Consider the following 18,419-nt stretch of genomic DNA (forward strand, 5'->3'; position numbering starts at 1 on the left):
CATGCCAGGAAGTAGTCTAGCAGCCACCACTGTGGTCTGACTTCACTCCCCAATCATTTTAGTTAGGATTTCTTTTTGGATTTTGATTCAAATTACAGGGTCATGCATAAAAGCTAGAGAGTTAATAATAATAATAATAAAAAAAAAAAACCCCAACTCTGGAACCGCAGTGAATCATCATAGTGTCAGCAGAGTTTGGTGTGGGAGGCACCCCCTCGGGCTTCACTCACTTGGTAGAGAAACCCCCCACCCCTAAACACACACACATGAGAATGGCGTGAAAACAGACAAAACACTGATGTGTCACGGTCATGATTTAAGGAAAAGTTCACAAAGAAATTTGCTCGAATCTCATCAAAATTTAGGGTAAAAGATGACAATGCGCTAAATCAATTTTCCTGCTACTTCTAAACATTAACTCTCCAAAATAGGGTCAAATGGAATCACCTCATTGTGGATATCTGTTCAAAGAGTTACAGTGTTTTTAAAATTTCATTTAAAAGATTACAATAGCAATACTTCCCAAACTGATCTGGATGACACATATACTGTATCTATAGACTCAATAATTAAACTCTTGAGAAAAAGCTTACATATCATATCCAAAAAAGTGTAGAAAGCTAAATGCATACAAAGCACTAAACTAGTTACTATAGGCTAGTTAAATGCTTAAGGGCTGTAATCTCCTAAGACTGTTTACAGACCAGCTGGGTCTGAGGTATGAACTCAACTGGTGTAGACAAGTCTATATCTTGCTGTTTAGAGACAAATCAACATTGCAGTCAAAGCATCATAAAACTTAGGTGCTACTGTCATAATATATTTTCCAGTTTTGACTATCAAAATGCTTATATGTAGACTCACTTGGCAATGTATTTTCATTTTCTCATTGATAAAATGACAGGTTTTATGGAATTACAAAAGACTCCAAAAAGCCAAAGCACTCTTGAGAAAAAAGAACAAAATTGGGGTCATCATGCTCCCTGATTTCAAACTATTCTACAAAACTATAGTAATCAAAACAGTATAGTAGTAGCATAAAAACAGACCTATAGATCAATGGAACAGAATAAAGCCCAAAAAGAAACCCATGCACATATTGTTAATTAGTTTATGACGAAGGAGCCAATAATATACAATGGGGAGAGGATAGTCTCTTTGATAAATGGTTTTTGGAAAACTGGACAGCTATATGCAAAAGGATGAAATTGGACTACTTACACAATACACAAAAATTAACTCAAAATAAGTTAAAGACTTGAGTATAAGACCTAACACCATAAAAGTCCTAGAAGAAAATATAGGCAGTAAGTACCTTGACATTAGTCTTGGAGATGATTTTTTGGATCTGACTTCAAAAGCAAAGGCAATAAAAAGCAAAAATAAACCAGTGAAACCACCTCAAACTAAAAAGCTTCTGCACGGCAAAGGAAATCATCAACAAAATAAAAGGCAACCTACTGAATTGGAGAAAATATCTGCAAATCAGATATCTGATAGGAGGTTAATATTTAAAATATATAAAAGAACTCATACAACTCAACAGCAAAACCCCCAGACAATCCAACTAAAAAATGGGCAGAAGATCTGAACAGACAGTTTTCCAAAGAAGACAGAGATGGCCAACAGGCACATGGAAAGATCTTCAACATCGCTAATGGTCAGGGAAATGCGAAACAAAACCATAAGCAGCAAGCTCTGGCAAGGATGTGGAGAAAACTGAACCCTTGTGCGCCGCTGGTGGGAATGTACATTGGCACAGCCGCTATGTAAAACACCACGGAGGTTCCTTAAAAAATTAAAAATAGAAGCATCAGACCATCCAGCAATTCCACTTCTGGGTGTTTATCCGAAGAAAAGAAAAACATAATACTAAAAGATACATGTGCCTCCATGTTCACTGCGGCATCGTTTACAATAGCCATGACATAAGAACAACCGAACGGATAAAGTATATACAGATATAGATAGATAGATACAGTGGATATAGTATACATATACAATGGAATACTACTCAACCATAAAAAAATGAGATCTTGCCATTCCTGATAACATAGGTAGACCTTGAGGGCATTACACTAAGTAAAATAAGTCGGACAGAAAAAGATAAATTTTGATTTCACTTATATATTGAATCTAAAAAACAACACAAACGAAAACCAAGCTCATAGATACAGAGAACAGATTGGTGGTTGCCATATGGGGAGGGTGGGTGAAACAGGTGAAGGGGATTGAAAGGTACAAACTCCCAGCTATAAAATAAATCATGGTGACTATAGTAACAGTACTGTATTGCATATTTGGAAGTTGCTAAGAGAGTAGATCTTCAAAGTCTTCATAACAAGAAAAAAATTTTTTTTTTAAATTGTAACTGTGTGGTGATGGATGTTAACGAGACTTATTGTGATCATTTCACAATGTATACAAATATTGAATCATTATGTTGTGTATGAACTAATACAGTGTTATACGTCAAGTATACCTTAATTTAAAAAGGTAAATGAAATAAGTGGTTCTATTTTGGAAGAGTTAACTGTCTGCTAAGCAGAGGAGGACAAAGATATGCATTTACAGGTAGGCAAAAAGTATTAGTCACACCTGTAATTCGGGTAGCAATACTGGGTTATACATGGCAAGGAGCACTGAGACTTGTAAAACCAAAGGAGGAACACGTCTTTGGTAATTTATAATACGAATAAATGTTCTTGTTTCCAAATACTTAAATCAGCTGTAAAAGAAAAAAACCTAAACATATTTAAAAGTAATTTCTTAAGAAAAACAAAGCATAAGAGCAGAATAAGTTAAGAGTTCTCTCTCTTCACATTTACGATTCCTTTTCTTCTTACCCTTCCTTGACTAACAATTATACATAAGGATACTTAAAATTCTCAGTAGTAATGAATGTTCCATTTTGTTGGTCTGGCAAGTGCTGTAAATATTCTATTTTAAACCTAGATTACTTTGAATTCATTAAATCCCCAAATCGCTGGGTTTATTAGGAACAGAGAATGGAAACACTGTCTCTGAAATCAGCATGCTGTTTTTCCCAAAGAGGAGAATATTTTATCAAGAGGCCACAGTAAAATCGTAATAAACAATTATAAGCATTCTTTCATCAGCACAAATTTCTTGATCTCCTGCCACACATTTCAGTCTTACCCCATTCACCCGGGATTTGTTCTGCCAGAGATCCTTCAAACATCTGGTTTATAATAACTCATGTTTTTATTAATTTTGAATGCTAAAAGAAAAAAAAATGGGATAGGAAACAATTATTCCTTCCTTCCTCTTTTCCTTCCTACTGCCTTTCTCATAAATTGGTCATTAAGGCATTCTGTGAAACAGCCATCTCTGAATTGAGAGCTACAGTATTTTTAGCCTTGAGGTAGCTGCAAAATGAAGCACTTTGATAAATAACCTCAGTGCCAATAGAAAGAGTAGAACGGCATCCTTTTAGCATAGATTTAAAGAAGATTACAAAGGGCAAAAAAGTCCAATCATTTTGAAATAGCAATTTAACGAAGCAAAGGTTGAGCTGAATAGTAGAAACGAAGGGATTCTGCCCTTTTGAAGTGTTAAAAGATGATTAAAACAGAATATGGACACTGAAGAGGCATATTTTCCTTAGAATAATAATTCTATCATCTGCTGAATAAAAAAAAAAAGTCCTAAACAGCTATTTTAAGTGAATAAAGGGATTTTTTCCCCTCCACAATGCCTTAAGCCTTTCTTTGCAAGAAACTTCATAATTGGCTTGCAAATAACTTTTCTTTTTTTAAAAAAAGTAATAAATGACTGTGCCTCGGAATCTGCACATAGGCAAGCTTTTATAAAACTAATAGGGCAATTTTGATAATTCACACTTATTAGTGAAGCACATTGAATAAATAGCCTTAGAGTGTGGTTGACAAGACAGTCAAACCAGACAACATACATTTATTAATCAGTTGTCCAAGTATTTGACTTCAGCACATAACCAAATAGCAGAGTGCCATGGATACGATATAGGACAATGCTGTAAAATGTTATTAATTATAGTCCTTAGAACTTGGCTTTACTCTTTATTTTGATAGCTTTGCCCACTGCACCCATTTTGTCAGCTTGATCAATTATAGCTTTAGAAGAAAACTGAGGCCGAGGAAAAAAAACATGTTTGTGCGGTGCTATGCTAGGAGCTAAGGAAGGAGCTCAGGGCGGGTCTTTTGGGTGATGGAGGAGTCCGCCTGATCAACGCAAGTTAAGGAGCATCTACCTTGCTGCCTGGAGAATTGCGCTTCAATCTTGCCTGATTATAAATACCTACGAAGTACCAAATCCTCTGCTGAATCTGAGGATGCAAAGACAACCAAAACACGGCCTGGAAGAGCTCGCAGGACAAAGGGGTTGGTGTATATATAAAAACAAAATCAAGTGCTAAGTAGAGTATGGTATTAGAGGTGGATAAGTAGTGTTTTAGAAACAGGTTAAACAGAAGAAAATTCTACCTGGGAGAAGAGAATGGGTAGCAGAGGGAGCATGAATTTCGGACTCGTACAGAACTTGGCTTCAATTCCAGTTTCATCACTTTACTATCTGTTAAGGGCAAGTTAGTGACCCCTCTCTAAGGTTCAGTTTCTTGAGGTGTAGATTGGGGGTGCTATCACTGAATTTACCAGTGTCGTCACGCTCACATCGGCATTTGTGTGAATTATAAGAAAGTTCCACTTCAAATGGACATGGCCTGGGGCCAGATGTCCTGGTTCTGTAAATGGAGGGTAGAATGAATGTCAGTCCACATTTTTTTCTCCAAACCACCTGCCACATCTGTATGTGGTGGCCCTGGACCTCAAAGATGAACTTTCATAAAGAACTTGGACCATTAACATACATCATCAGAAACAGATTCTCATTACTTTGCTATATGGCCGTCACTCAAATGTCAGCTCTTCTCTCTCATTCTCTATGCAAACTAGTCAAGAGTTTATGGGAGCATGGAGATTTCATTGAAGGATGTCATTTTCCAAGCAAGGAAGGACCACGTGCAGGTTTTATTTGTATTTTGGCAGAGAACTCAGGTGGCTCTGAAGAGGAAGAATCTGGGTATGAGGGGCCGCGGTGAGATTAGAGGCAGGATGACTAGAGTTGGGAATCTAGCGAAACTCATGAAGGACAGATAAGGCTCTGAGCTCAGGCGGTGGACGTACAGAGAAGGGGTTTCAAGTGAATACAGGATGTGGAACGTATAGGACTTGAGACTGATAAATCATGGGAGACGGGGAGGAAGTTGCCATGGATAAGTATAGGACAAGAGGAAGAACTCATTACTGAGACTGTAAAACAAGTAAATTTCAAGGGGGAACAAACTGAGTTCTTTTGCATCTTGACTTAAGTTTGAGAAACGTGTAAAAAACACTGGAATGTGACACTGGGACTCAGTAGACAGGCTGTTGTTAGACTTACGAATTTAAGATTTACTGCAGTTAACAGTAAAGTAGCATAAACAGAAAATATTCCTCAGCAAAGCACAATGGGTAAAAAGACCCCAAAGGGCCAGCCTTCACTGGCATGATGCATCCTTTACACTTTACTGATCTCATAAAGTTGATGCCAATTCTTACTTTCAAGTGTGGCTAGCTTCTTCTCCATTTTCATCCATAATAGAGAATTCTACCATAACAGGAACAGAAATTGACTGAAGTAGATATCCCTACGTCATCAAAGATACTGGCAGTTCCTTAGACCGGTGGAAACCCTTCACTCAAGAGCACCTGTTACCTTCATTTCATTAAACTACTATATTTCTGTCCAGATGTTTTACTATATTAAACACATCCTAAATGCCTACATTTACAGGGACAAACTTTTATGTAGAAGGCCTGCATTTGTAGGTACTTTTAGATCTTGTCCTTTTGCCAGTGCCTCTGAATTTTAGTATCCTTCTTATTTGCACTGAACTGACACCAAATCTAAAGTTTGATTATACACAAAAAGGCAGAAAAACGCAAATTGCACTAACGACAAGGCATTTAATCAGAAACTATTAAATGTACAACATATAAACAGGATGAAATCTGTGAAGATCCTACTTAGAAAGTGAGCTAAAAACCAACAACTTCCATGTGGAAAATTTCAAACATTTATAAAAGTAAAAAGAATACTACAAAGAACTTCTCAATATGTACCACTCAGCTTAAACAACTAGCACCTATGGCCAATCTTGTTTCATCTACAGTCCTACTTTGAAAGTGAGTTATTTTTAAATATCTCTTCAAATGAAGAACAACTATAAGACAACCAATCTCAATCAAGAAAAGGTAGGGAGCTCTCTTGTTTAGCTTTGGTGTTAGATCCTCAAATGGTACACACATGTAATTAACGGAAGTTTATTAATGCAAGCTTTTCTTTTTAGAGGAAACAGCCATTTAAAAATGGAGGCAAGAAGGATTTTCAAAAAGATTACCTTTCAGGATTTGGTGTTTAGCAATATTTAGAATGACAAAAATATTAAAAATAACATGCTCTTAACCCAACTTAGTAGTTGAGTTTTTTTTTTTTTTTTAAGAAAAAAATTCCAAGATTCTAATTATCTGAATATCCTCCTTGTTACTGGGATTTAAAGTTTACTGTGTTACCCTATTCTTGGGCATTTTGCAACACTCAAGATATCTGAATCACCATCTGTTCTGTGGAAGTATGACTCATTAGTGGCCACTGTTTTCAGCACTATCTTGCTGAATAAAAAGACCTGATAATTTAATTAAAGCCAACCATAATTCCTGTGTAAGAGTGAATTATTACTGGTCATCGACTTTCTAATCCTCAATGATGGCCATTCCTACATAGTGTGGCATTACCGACAATACCTTAACCTAAAGTCACATATGAAAATGAGCTTTTCAGAGCGCTGAAAGGCACAAATACATTCATCTAGAAGATTTGGGCTTGAGTTCATCGAGAATGTGATGATTTCTTTGATTTTTGTCTCTTCTATAACTTATTGGAAGACTTTCTTCTACTTATTTAATATACAATATTTTAAAAGTTCCTTATAAATTTCTATCCGCCAAATACATCTAACAAGAATATTCGTTTCTTAAAGAAACTTAAGTGCAAAGTTAATTGGAAATCCTGTCTTCAACCCGCGGTACCATAGACTAAAAACTACTGACTCTCCTCCCAAGATCTTGCTCAACAATGAGTTCGCTCTTTGGAACAAAAGCTTAGATGACATATCATAGTTTCTTTTCCAAGTGCGTACCCTGAAGTACACTCATTTTCTTCTGTTAATATACAGTACCGAACAGACTGCCTCCGCCTGATACATGCTGAATACCAGACAGTAATACAAACAACATTCACGAGGCGATACTAAGTGAGAGAAGAAAGAGTACAACGGCTTTGGGAAGAAATGGAAAACGCAAGCCACGCAGTGTTTCGGGCGATTGAAAGGAAGAACTTTCTGTCATGGGTCTACCCATCTCCAGTATCCCAGGCATTCTGAGTTCAAAGAACCTTCCTGAATTTCCAACCCAATTAACAAAGGACGGGGTTCGTTATGGAGAGGGCTCTATCCCATACATACTACTTATTTGCTGACAGTTGATGTACTAGATCTCCAGGGTTACATGCGTTTCTTTTACGTTGAAAGATTCACTAGCATGATTGCCATCTACGTGCTTATTTGAGGTAAAGTTAAACAAATACAGGCATTTTAAGACTTTGCGAGGAATTATGTGTTCTTTTTCCAGGAAAAATAGATATAGAAGAACTTACTCATACAAAATAGTAAAGATGTTACTAGGAAAAGTCGGGGCATAAAAGACGGTGGGCACACATCTCAATCTCCTGGTTTTGACAACGTATTGTAGTTATGGGAGCTGTTACTATTGAGGGAGGTGGGTAATGTACACACTAGACTTCGCTGTCTCATGTTTCTAGCTTCTGATGAGTGGATGATTATTTCAAAATAAAGTTTAATGAAAGGTGGTGGGCACATCTTTTAATTAAGTTTAAACATCAACATGGTTCAGACTATACCCCTGGTTTATTACGGAGGATGGGGGAAGGTATCAAACAAAGATGTAAGTTACTGAACGTCAATTTTGCTGTGCTACTTAGGGTACATGTGATGTTAGGCTAGTGAGTGTTTTAAATATTAAGTTTGAGCTCCTTCATCTGTAAAAATGGGGATATCATGCCACTCCTAGGTTACCATAATAAAGAATTAAGAGAGGAAGAATTGTCTTTATTACACTGTAAAGTACCAAAATATCTTAAGGTGATATTTATAAGACTGACAAAATTAGAAGAAAATGGGTGACAAGTATAATCCAATAAATGGCTCATTATTACACAAATATATCATAAGTCAAGTTATAGCCCCCACTTTTATAAGTATGGATCGTTAGGACCTGACACAACTGCTAAGGTGAGAGCAAGTTCTATCTCCCAAGAATTTCGTGTAAAAGGGAATCTGCTCTTTCCTTCCACATATTAGAACGCTGGTGGAGATGAACTCACTTCCTTGATTTTCTCCGACAGGAACAAAATGTGTGTATATGCATAGCATTAAAAGAACAGCCTACTCACCAACTTCATCCTGAATCTCCTCGGCCACTGCAGGTACATTGTAGAGCAAGGAGAGAGACTGGTTCATGCGCTCGTAAATCACACGCAGGTGAGTCATAACCTGCATCAAAGAATGACAGCTCCAGGTTAACCTTCTCTGGAGCAAGGAATAGTTATTTTCCTTAGCAAACACTGCAGATACAAACTTTAAAATAAAACAAAACGTTGCTGAAACTTGTAACCTGAAAGGGCATCCTTATTTTTCTTTTTCCCCTATTTTAGTTCTTGGAGCTGCTTTAAATTACCTATACAAAGCCATTTAAAAAGATCATTTCATCCGATTCTGATTCCTAATACTGAAGTCCCTAAATAATCTCTGATGTCCTAAATATATTCCTTTGCAAATTTGCAAAAAAATCAGAACATTTTAATTTGACTAGATATTTCATGAAAAAAAATATACTTTAAATTCTTCTATTTAAAGAAATGTAAAATTTCAGATTTCTAGAATCAGATGCCAGTTGTCAACCTTTGAGAATGGAGGAATATAAAACATATTATTACAAAGTAGGGCTTCATTCAGGCTCACATTATATCCAAACACTGTGAATTTCTGATTGCCAACTACAGTCTACCTGAACCAATTTTAGAGGTCTTCGTTTTCTTCATTTTAAGTGATCAGAGATTTACACGGTCCCTTTAAGCATCAATAACAGCAAACATTTTTTATATTGTCTATTATTTTCATAATTCGGAAAGTGCCAAAATACATGTTGCTCTAAGACAAGCCTTTGGGATTTACCAGGTATTGAAGACTGGTTGCTGTAGCAACATGACGCCTGTAGCTACTCTGGTAATTACTAAAGATCTGAACCAAAGACCAAGAACCCTAGATTGTCAAAGTTGGAGATGATGCCTATGTTTCATGCTTACCTGGGACCGGATCTGGGCAGCTTTCTTTGGATCCACCATGCGTACATGTTCAAAGTGCTTTAGGGTGTGCTGTCTGTCTTTCTGCTCAGCACGGACATACTTCTTGAGCATGTTGAATACATGACGAGGCTGTAGGGGAAAAAAACAAAAAAATAAATTAAGGGTTTGTGTAAAATATTGCCTCTTCCAATGGCTTTGGGTTAGAGGGGCCACTCATCTCACAGTCTGAAAGCGTTGTGAGTCATCTTTCTGCAGCTATCCTTTCTCAATATCAATCCCGTTCCCTTTTTTTTTAAAAAAATTATTATTTATGCCTACAGCACCTGGTTTTCCTAGGTAGTCTCTCATCCAAGTACTAACCAGTCTTGCCCTTGCTTAGTTTCCGAGATCAGACATCGGGCTTGTTCCGGGTGGCATGGCCATAGACCATGGACTGTGGCTCCATTGGGGCATGTACCTAGGACCTTCTATGTGTAAAGCAGACCTGCTTACGGCTACACTATGGAACCATGTCTGCATTCCTTTCTTAATGGGTAATTACTCAGTAGATTAGTCACTCTTCATTTCTATAAAATTACTTAACATTTGATAGATATGATGACTGTCCTCCTTAACTAGCATTTTCTTTTTAAACAGCAACATTCTGATGTTAAACAGGAGTTGATTTTGGATCTGTCAGATTTAGGTTCGGTCCTTCTCTTATCCCACCCAAATATACAGGGGCATACAAGACCATGAAGAGTCTCAGTGGTTACCTCAGCAGTAATGTTGCACAAATAATCCCACCATAAGTAACATATAACAGTATAATGATCAAAATGAGAAAAATAACAGGCAACTTAACTATGACAGTATAAGTAACAGGCAACTTAACTAGGGACAGTATATTTTCCTAGGAGAAAGGCCAAAGTGAAACTGTAGTTATTTTACTTTGAAATTTAATTAAATTCTTTCTACACCATCAGATGCTAATTCTTTCAGCAACAATTAAATTTCTTAAGTGCTTCTATTTTTTCCCTAATTGGTTCCATTTCATTTTTATTCCAATCTTACTTGAAAACATTCATTGTTTTTGTCTTCAACAATTCCACTGCTATATGCATTCTACTAGGTGATTTTGTAAAATGATTTCCAAAGATACACATTTCTTCTTCATTAAAACAAAATAATTACCTATGAAAGTTCATGTCAGGAACAGGATTTTGGCCAGCTGGGTAAACCTAGTTATTATTAACTTATCGTGGGCACTTTGAAAATCGATTGGAAGGTACAGAATTTATTCCCAGGCATGGGGTGGGCGAGGGCGGGGGGCGGGAGAGGGAAAGGGGTGGGAGGAGGTGGAGGTTGCAATTTTTTATGAGATGTGCCCCGCCTTCTCCTTGTGCTTGTTTAACTTAGTGGCCACCTCCCTGACATCCTGGGTGGAGGTGGTGCCCTTTCTCTGTGCTCCCATGAAATGCTATGCAGGTCCCCATCATTGCGCTTAACACAGTCTGTTAAATTATTCATGTTTCTGACTGCCCTCTTCAACTGTGAGATCCTTAAAGACCAGATTGGGTCTTTAAAGAATCATGCAATACACGGTAGCTTGCTTAATGCCCTCCACAGGTAACACCACTATACTTATAAAAACAAATAAAAACAATAAAAAGAAAATAAAGCTGCCCTCATCTGCCTTATTATTTCTTTTACCCTAGAAGAAATGTACTCTTCCATCATCTCAAAAAAGGCAGACATCGTAGCTTGAAACATGGCTTTTGACCAGAGATCATTATAATTCTCATTTGCACTGTGAAATCTGCTCAAATCTACAAGTCAGAGAATGGTCTTTTAAATCTTAAAAGAAGAATAAAAGTAGTAAGAGATAACTACATTGATAATACATATATTGAAAAGATTATAGGTTGATGCACACTAATTTGAAAAAGATAATTTTTAAAAGGTCAGAAGTTAAAGGCTGACTTATTGAATATGAATGATATTTTATATGCGGGATTTGTGCAATTAGGATATTATATACCCTTGATGCTTCCTTGTTATTTAAAACCAGGGCCTAAAAACTCCCTCTGGTTCTATTGCAATTATACTTCCAAAGTTGGAGACAGAAAGGGTTGCAACTAATTGCATGTCTCCGTGATGTCGCTGCTCCTTATTTATGCAGCTGACTGGCTTAATGTGCTCTCTTAATTGCTCTATTTCCCATTTTTTCTCTTGAAAAAAATTTACTGTTTTGAAGGAATTTTTTTAAAAAGAGCTCATATTAAAAAACACTTAAACCATGAGAATTACTTGTCATCATAACTTTTTATTTTTGCAGATTGTCACCTATGAAGGTTTCAATAAGGACTGTCTCCAGCATGTAACGGCTCTGAACTGGCCTCAGCGTTACCGCATTAGGTCAAACCCCAAATTAGAGAACCGGGAGGTAATTTACCTTAACTAACATCTGGGTCTCCTTTGTCTTCCGTTCCCACCACAAACAGCACCCACACCCATGGGCCAATTATTAACGTATCCATCAAGTTTAAAATGAATAAGAGTGTGCAAGTGTCAATCTTCTCATCTCTGCAATTCAGGCAAATTTAATCTTTCACATAGAGTATATGAGTATTAGAAATGTCCTGTGTTAGTTACTGAGCATAAAGCTTAGTTCGTAGTAGGTTTACACACTTCCGTTTCTTCTACTTACTACTTGCCACAAACCCCTCCCCGTCTTTTCTTTCTGTTAAATCATGTTTCGTGTGCTTTATTCATAGAAACGCTTCTAATCTTCCTATCAACCCTATGACAGGTACAGCTGCTCACCTCACTTCATAGGTGAAGCAAACAAGGCACAAAGGAGGTCGAGGGCTACATCTCTGGTTACACAGCCAGCTACAGAGCTGTTGGTGCTGAAGCCAGAACAGGTAGTCCAACTCTGTCAAGGGCCCATTCTCCTAATCACCAGTGATCCTGCCTGTCAAGGGAACTCTAAAATGGACCAAGCCAAAGACAGTTTCACAAAGTAATGTACAGCGCTGAAAACAGAAATAATTAAGTGGTTAGGAAAGAGAATATGTTCTGAGAGTCTCTGCCTGGATTTCTAGTTCTTTTAAGCTCTGATAATACTCTAAGACATGCTAATATCCACCCTCTCAATTGTGCGGAAAACCATCCAGATTTAGCTTGTTCAATCTCTCCATTACTGCCCTTGGTTTTTGACACTCCGCTCCGCTCTAAGAGATGCGTCAGATGCAGGGAGGAGAAATAGCAAGATAGGAAGGTCCTTTGTCAATCTGTTTAGGATTACTGGAAAATGATTAAAGGTATTAGTTAAAAGTGAGGCTTTTAACTAATACCTTTAATCATTTTCTAAATTCACGGATTTTAGTTCTAAACCCATCCTTATCTTTTATTAAGACGGATAATTAAGTGGTAAATGTGTTCACATGTTTCATATTGCTCATCTCATTTAGTACTGACATTTCTTTATATGCTTCCGAAATGTACTCCTAACTTCCTCCCTTGAAATCCCTACAGTGTGAGAATGAAACGGCAGCACACCAGGCTCTCACGATTCCCCAGGCCTCAGACTCCCCAGGCCTCAGCGTGGCTTTCGCTCTCTCTCCCAGGGAACAAAGATCCTGCAAGGACAATGAGCCGTAAAAGCCCCTGGTAAGCGATGACCTCATCGTTGTTTATGTGAGCTCAGACACACACTGTGTGTGCATCTAGATAAACATAAGCCTATTCTCCCTAATGCCTATGCCTCAGGACATGAGACGACTGGGAACTTATCATGTCCCTCAATAAATGAATTATAGGGTTCTGCTTGGTTGATTCAATCATGCAAACACATTTCTAGGAATTATGTTTAGAAATGAAAAATATAAAAATCAGATTAGCTCTTATGATAGAGTAGGCAGATAAATCATATCAAATAAAATGGCGGTTATGCCTACACCTCAGAAAATACTATTTTTTTGTTAAGAAAAACTGATAACATTTCCCTATACTTTTATATTTTTATTTAGGTTAAAAAAAGAGCTCTACCTTTGGTATTTGATTCCTGCATATTTCATTTAAATAAAGAAATAATTGCCTTTACAACTTTTAGCCAGAATACAGATTCCAAAGGCTTAAAACTAGTTATCTCTAGATCGGTATCATCTATTGCATAATAAAAGGGAATCTTGTTTGTTCAGAGAGTTTTATTTCTTCATTCTAGGATAAAGATGAATTTCTTAAAATTTTAATTAAAAACACAGAAACACTCATACAGAAATGACAGGAACAAAATACCTGGTATCTCTATAGAAATATATTCCCTTAAAGTAAGTTAGCTATTATTATTGTCACTATACTTACATTTAAGACAGGATTATCCATATGATTAGAAAAACAAGCATAAAAATTTAGTAGCTCATCATAAAGATATTGATAGTAAGTCGAGTTTAAGAAACATGTTTTTAAGCTTTATGTGTACGATTTCAATCATTCTCAAGTCTTGAAATCTTTTAGAACTTCTAATTACATTTTTCTCTTACCATATTTCTCTTATTTCACAATTTAGATATTCTAGGTATTATTACTAAAATCTGGTTATATTGGCATTAAATGCCAAATCTTATTATTAACATTTACAGCAAAAAACAGATAAAAGGTAAAAATCTGCCCCAGGGTACTAATTATATCCAATCCTTTTTGTCACTTATTGTTGCCTTTTTAATTTAATGCCAAAGTTTGGACACTTTTCAGTTTGCACAGACTTCACTTCACAATCACAATGCCTTTGAAAAAACTCATTTCAAAAATAAATTTCTTAAAGGACTAAGAGCAGACATTTCTAAAAAGGATCAGACGTAACTTGAAAATAGACGTAACCTGAAGATTTACATTCGGGAACCTTAACCATTTTCCTGTTTTGGAGCAAGAGTAAAACACACCTCTAGCTGCTGGCACAGTTCCTGGCACAATTTGTGGCTAAAAAAAAAGATTTAATTAAATTAACAGATAACCTAAACCTAAATATAATTTCACAAGTAGTTCCAGTAGCAAAATATATCCTTCACGGTATCTCAGTTGAAAATAACCTTCTCTCTACTAAGAACAGATGCACGCCCAATTTTCATGGAACGTAGTGATTTTAAACTACACTTGATCTATCCATCCAGTGGGCTTTAGGGAGCTGTTTGAATGGGGAACTCTTCTCTGCAAATATTTAATAGATTCTACAGCATTTTCGTACTGGTGTCAACAAGAAGATTCACTTCATTAATTGCAGAACATAGCTTGTCTTCTTGTGTCTTGGGTTTTGATGTCAGGTTCATGTAGATAATTTTGAAGGAAATTTCATGGCCTTTCCCTATGAGGAGCAATTTTTAAAAAAATTAATTTCCCCACTTCTCAGATGTACTGCGCCTTTTTCAACTTGGTTCTTTTATGCATTTTCATAAATTTGCTGCCCCTGAACCTAGGATCAATCACACACATTAGACTGATTCAATGCCAGTCATGTCTGAATGTGAAGCTTTTCATTCCATGGTTCACGTGGGAGGTATATAAAAACATGACTATTCAGCTCCATTGTCCCCCTCTGTCATTTTATGCTTGATTCAGAAATCTGGCATCTTATCAGAAGATACTTGTGTCTTAAACCATTTCCCAATAAATGGGAAGGAATGATCTGTCAAGAGCCTTGAAAAGCCCTGGGCATAATCCTGCCAAGGAGGAGGAAGTAAATGAGTCACTTCATGGGGAGCACCCTAACCGTTCCAGGTCACGGAGAGTCATTCAGAAAGCCCTCTCCTGGAGCATTAAATTGCACCCTCGTGGTTTCCAGCCCTGTGACTGGGTAAGTTAATTACCAACCACGAAAAAGCAATTCCCTCTTGTTTTCAAAAATAGGTTCAGAGCCCTTATTTTCACAGCTCTACATCTCGGATTTCAAGAAATCTTAAGCATATAAATAAAATGTACAAAATCTCTGTGTACCGGTTTAAAAAACACTTAAGAGAGTTAAGACCCTTTCTGCTTGAGATGGTCACCATTGAGTTTACTTTGCCACGTTGCCCCTCAGCATTTCACATGTACCCGCACTGCTGCAAGAAAGAAATTCTGAAAACAAAGCAAAACAACCCCCCACAAAACACTCGCCCTCAAAAACAAAATAATGCCCCAAACATTCGGAGAAGCTTCCACGGGAACTTTTGAATCATATGTTTCATCTTTAAACCTAGGAGTTGAGCTACAGTTTTAGAGTCCACTGCAAAATTCACCTACATTCCTTTTTTCAGCATGACACTGAAATGATTTCCGTAGTTTAAAATAAGAGTAAGAAGGCAAAACACAATTCCATGACAAGTTGAATAGAGAAGTATTTAGAAGTCTTGAGGAAGCAACTGGAGAAATGGCAGACTCTGGATCCCACCCCCGTCCAGTGTTTCTCAGGGTTTGAGAACGTAGAGGCATTAGCTGCGTCGCCTCCTACAGCACATCCAGATTACTACTTGGCTCTGGCTTTGAGCCTTAACTGCACAGAAGCACCCAGGCAAAACCAAGGTCATCCCATCCCTTCCCTCCGTCCTCTGGAAGCACATGACGTCCTAAGAGGCACAGGGCACCCAAACTTCCATACATTCTATCCTAACAATGTACTGTATCCTTTCTCTCCTTAGGAAGGAAGATATTTTTCTACTTTACGATTTCATCTCAACCTTCAATTTCTCCTTCTGTTTTTCTAATTATGGTGAATAGAAGCTAGAATAAGGTTAATAGTAGAACAGTTAACTCCAATTTGCAGATGGAAGAGGGAGCATACATCACCTGTTCCAAGTTACAGGTTATATATATGGCAAAGCTGGGAATTAAAAGACAGGTGCTTTCTACGGTCTACTATAAAATGCAGAAAATAAGGGTGGTTCTAATCCTGTTACTCACAAATTAGTGACATGTCAAAGATGACAGGTTTCATTATTTTTTCAGACACTTTGCTAGTTCTCAGAAACAACTTATTTTGATTACTGCAACATAACAGGAAATATATATTTGGTCTCTGCCCCCAGCTCCTGACATAGAGTTCCAAAACTCTTGTAATGACAAAGAGTGACGAAAGTGACAGGAGCATCTTCTGTTATGAAATGTATTATCTGTTGGTGACTACAGCGGGGTGCTGTGCAGATGCTGTGCCCTGAGGGGACGCACGCTCCACATCCCCTCCCCCATACCTTGCCTGTGCATCTCTTCCAGCTGGCTGCTCCTGAGTTCTATCTTTTATAACATATCACTAACATTTAAGTAAAGCATTTATCTGAGTTCTGTGACTTGTTCTAGTAAATTATCAGCCCAAGGAAGAGGTGGAAATCCTGGTTTATAGTTTTTAGGTCAGAAGTACAGGCAATGATGACCTGGGACTCGCGACTGGCTTCTGAAAAGGGGGAAAGTTTTGTGAGGCTGAACCCTAAACTTATGGGGTCTATGCTAACTCTGGGTAATATTAGAATTATTTAATGTGAGAGAACAAAAACCCCACACATTTGGTGTCATGGTATTGACAGTAGAGGTAATAGTTTTTCCTTTAGTTACACAGACCACAGCTATAAATTACTGAAGACAACATAAAGAACCAAAATTTAGGACCTGAATCAAACCCCAGGATTTATGCTTTTGGACCTACTTAGATCAGCTGACCTGAGAGCAAAGAAGAGCCAGAAATTGTTGGGACTTGTATGTCTTCAATTCTTGTTTACTCCAGCAGTAAAACATGTTTAAGTCTTAAGGGTGGACAGGATTATTAATGCAACCCAGAAGGCAAAGCCCACAGCGTCACGGAAGAAATCGTAAACAAAAGATGTTCTAAAGATGTTCTAAAGACCTTTGGAAGAGTTTGTCAGATGGGTCTGACCATCTGACAAATGCCACATGTGACATATTCTTGACTTCTGAATACAGAGTTATAACAATATGCTTTAATTTTGCATATTCATACTTGGATTTTGGCATTTTTGCTTCCCCTAATTGGTTACTATGTTCCAAGATATGCACATTTATACTTCTTTTAATTTCACCTCCTCCTCATACTCTAGTATGTGCCTTGACATACTAGAAATATTAATATAAGGAAACTCAAGATAAAGCTTATACAAATCCAAATATTACTAGGGCCCTTAAACAGATTCACGGACGAGCTTCACAAAATGAGCAAGCTCTTGGAAGCCCAAGCGTCATTTTGTGTGTGTGTACATGTTTCCAGGCGGAAGGGCGCTTGTTGCTATCTGCTCCATAGGGCAGATGTCTGTAATGCCAGACAGCTGAGTAAACACTGGGTTATTAAATAATGTGCTGCGAATTTATCTAAAAAAGTAAATATTTATGTTTTCATACTCAAAGATTAAGTGAAAATAGACAAAACCACGTAAATATATACATGAAGCCTTTGCAGGAACAAAATATGACACCGCAGTGCTATATGTTTTGACAGCCTCTGATGAAGGCAGTGACAAATGGGGTTCTGCTCTGGAGGGAATCTAGGTGATGAATATGGTCTCAGAGGCCCAGGATGGCTTTCAAGCTAATGCCTTTCTTACATACTTAATTTTCTGTTTAATTTAATTCAATTAAAAACAGAAAACACTGGTATCTCTGGTTACATACTGCCCACTGGTCTTTAGCAAGATCTGTTAAGCTTGGTAAAGATTCAAGCAAGGTAAGGAGTAATACTGAGAGGTATTACTGAACTAGCATGCAAACCACTCACCATAGTTTATAGGATTTTGTTCATTAAATGCTAATTTCTCTATTTTTCTTAGCATCCGCTGTTTGTTACCGGTCTGTCCTTAAAAGCTCTTAAGTTAATGAGTCCCTTTGTGCTCATCAATTTTCATAAGTCTCAACTTAAAATAAATGATGAATGAACAAATAATAAATATGAGGTATAGTATAATTATTTACATTTCTTAAAG

At 37.2% G+C, this 18,419-nt stretch overlaps 1 protein-coding gene across 7 annotated transcripts in view; it reads right to left on the reverse strand.

Annotated features, from left to right (window-relative positions):
• APP (amyloid beta precursor protein) overlaps positions 1–18,419 on the reverse strand; it is a 239,864-nt gene that overhangs the window by 49,231 nt on the left and 172,214 nt on the right. For all 7 annotated transcript variants that reach the window (XM_015586511.2, XM_015586510.2, XM_015586509.2 and 4 more), the window contains 2 exons: positions 9,481–9,609; positions 8,569–8,668 (listed from right to left, as the gene is read on the reverse strand). In XM_015586511.2, coding sequence (XP_015441997.1) covers positions 8,569–8,668; positions 9,481–9,609 — 229 coding nt within the window. The remainder of the gene's footprint in view (positions 1–8,568; positions 8,669–9,480; positions 9,610–18,419) is intronic.

Source organism: Pteropus alecto, unplaced genomic scaffold (assembly GCF_000325575.1).
Source record: "Pteropus alecto unplaced genomic scaffold, ASM32557v1 scaffold81, whole genome shotgun sequence".
NCBI classification, from domain to species: domain Eukaryota; kingdom Metazoa; phylum Chordata; class Mammalia; order Chiroptera; family Pteropodidae; genus Pteropus; species Pteropus alecto.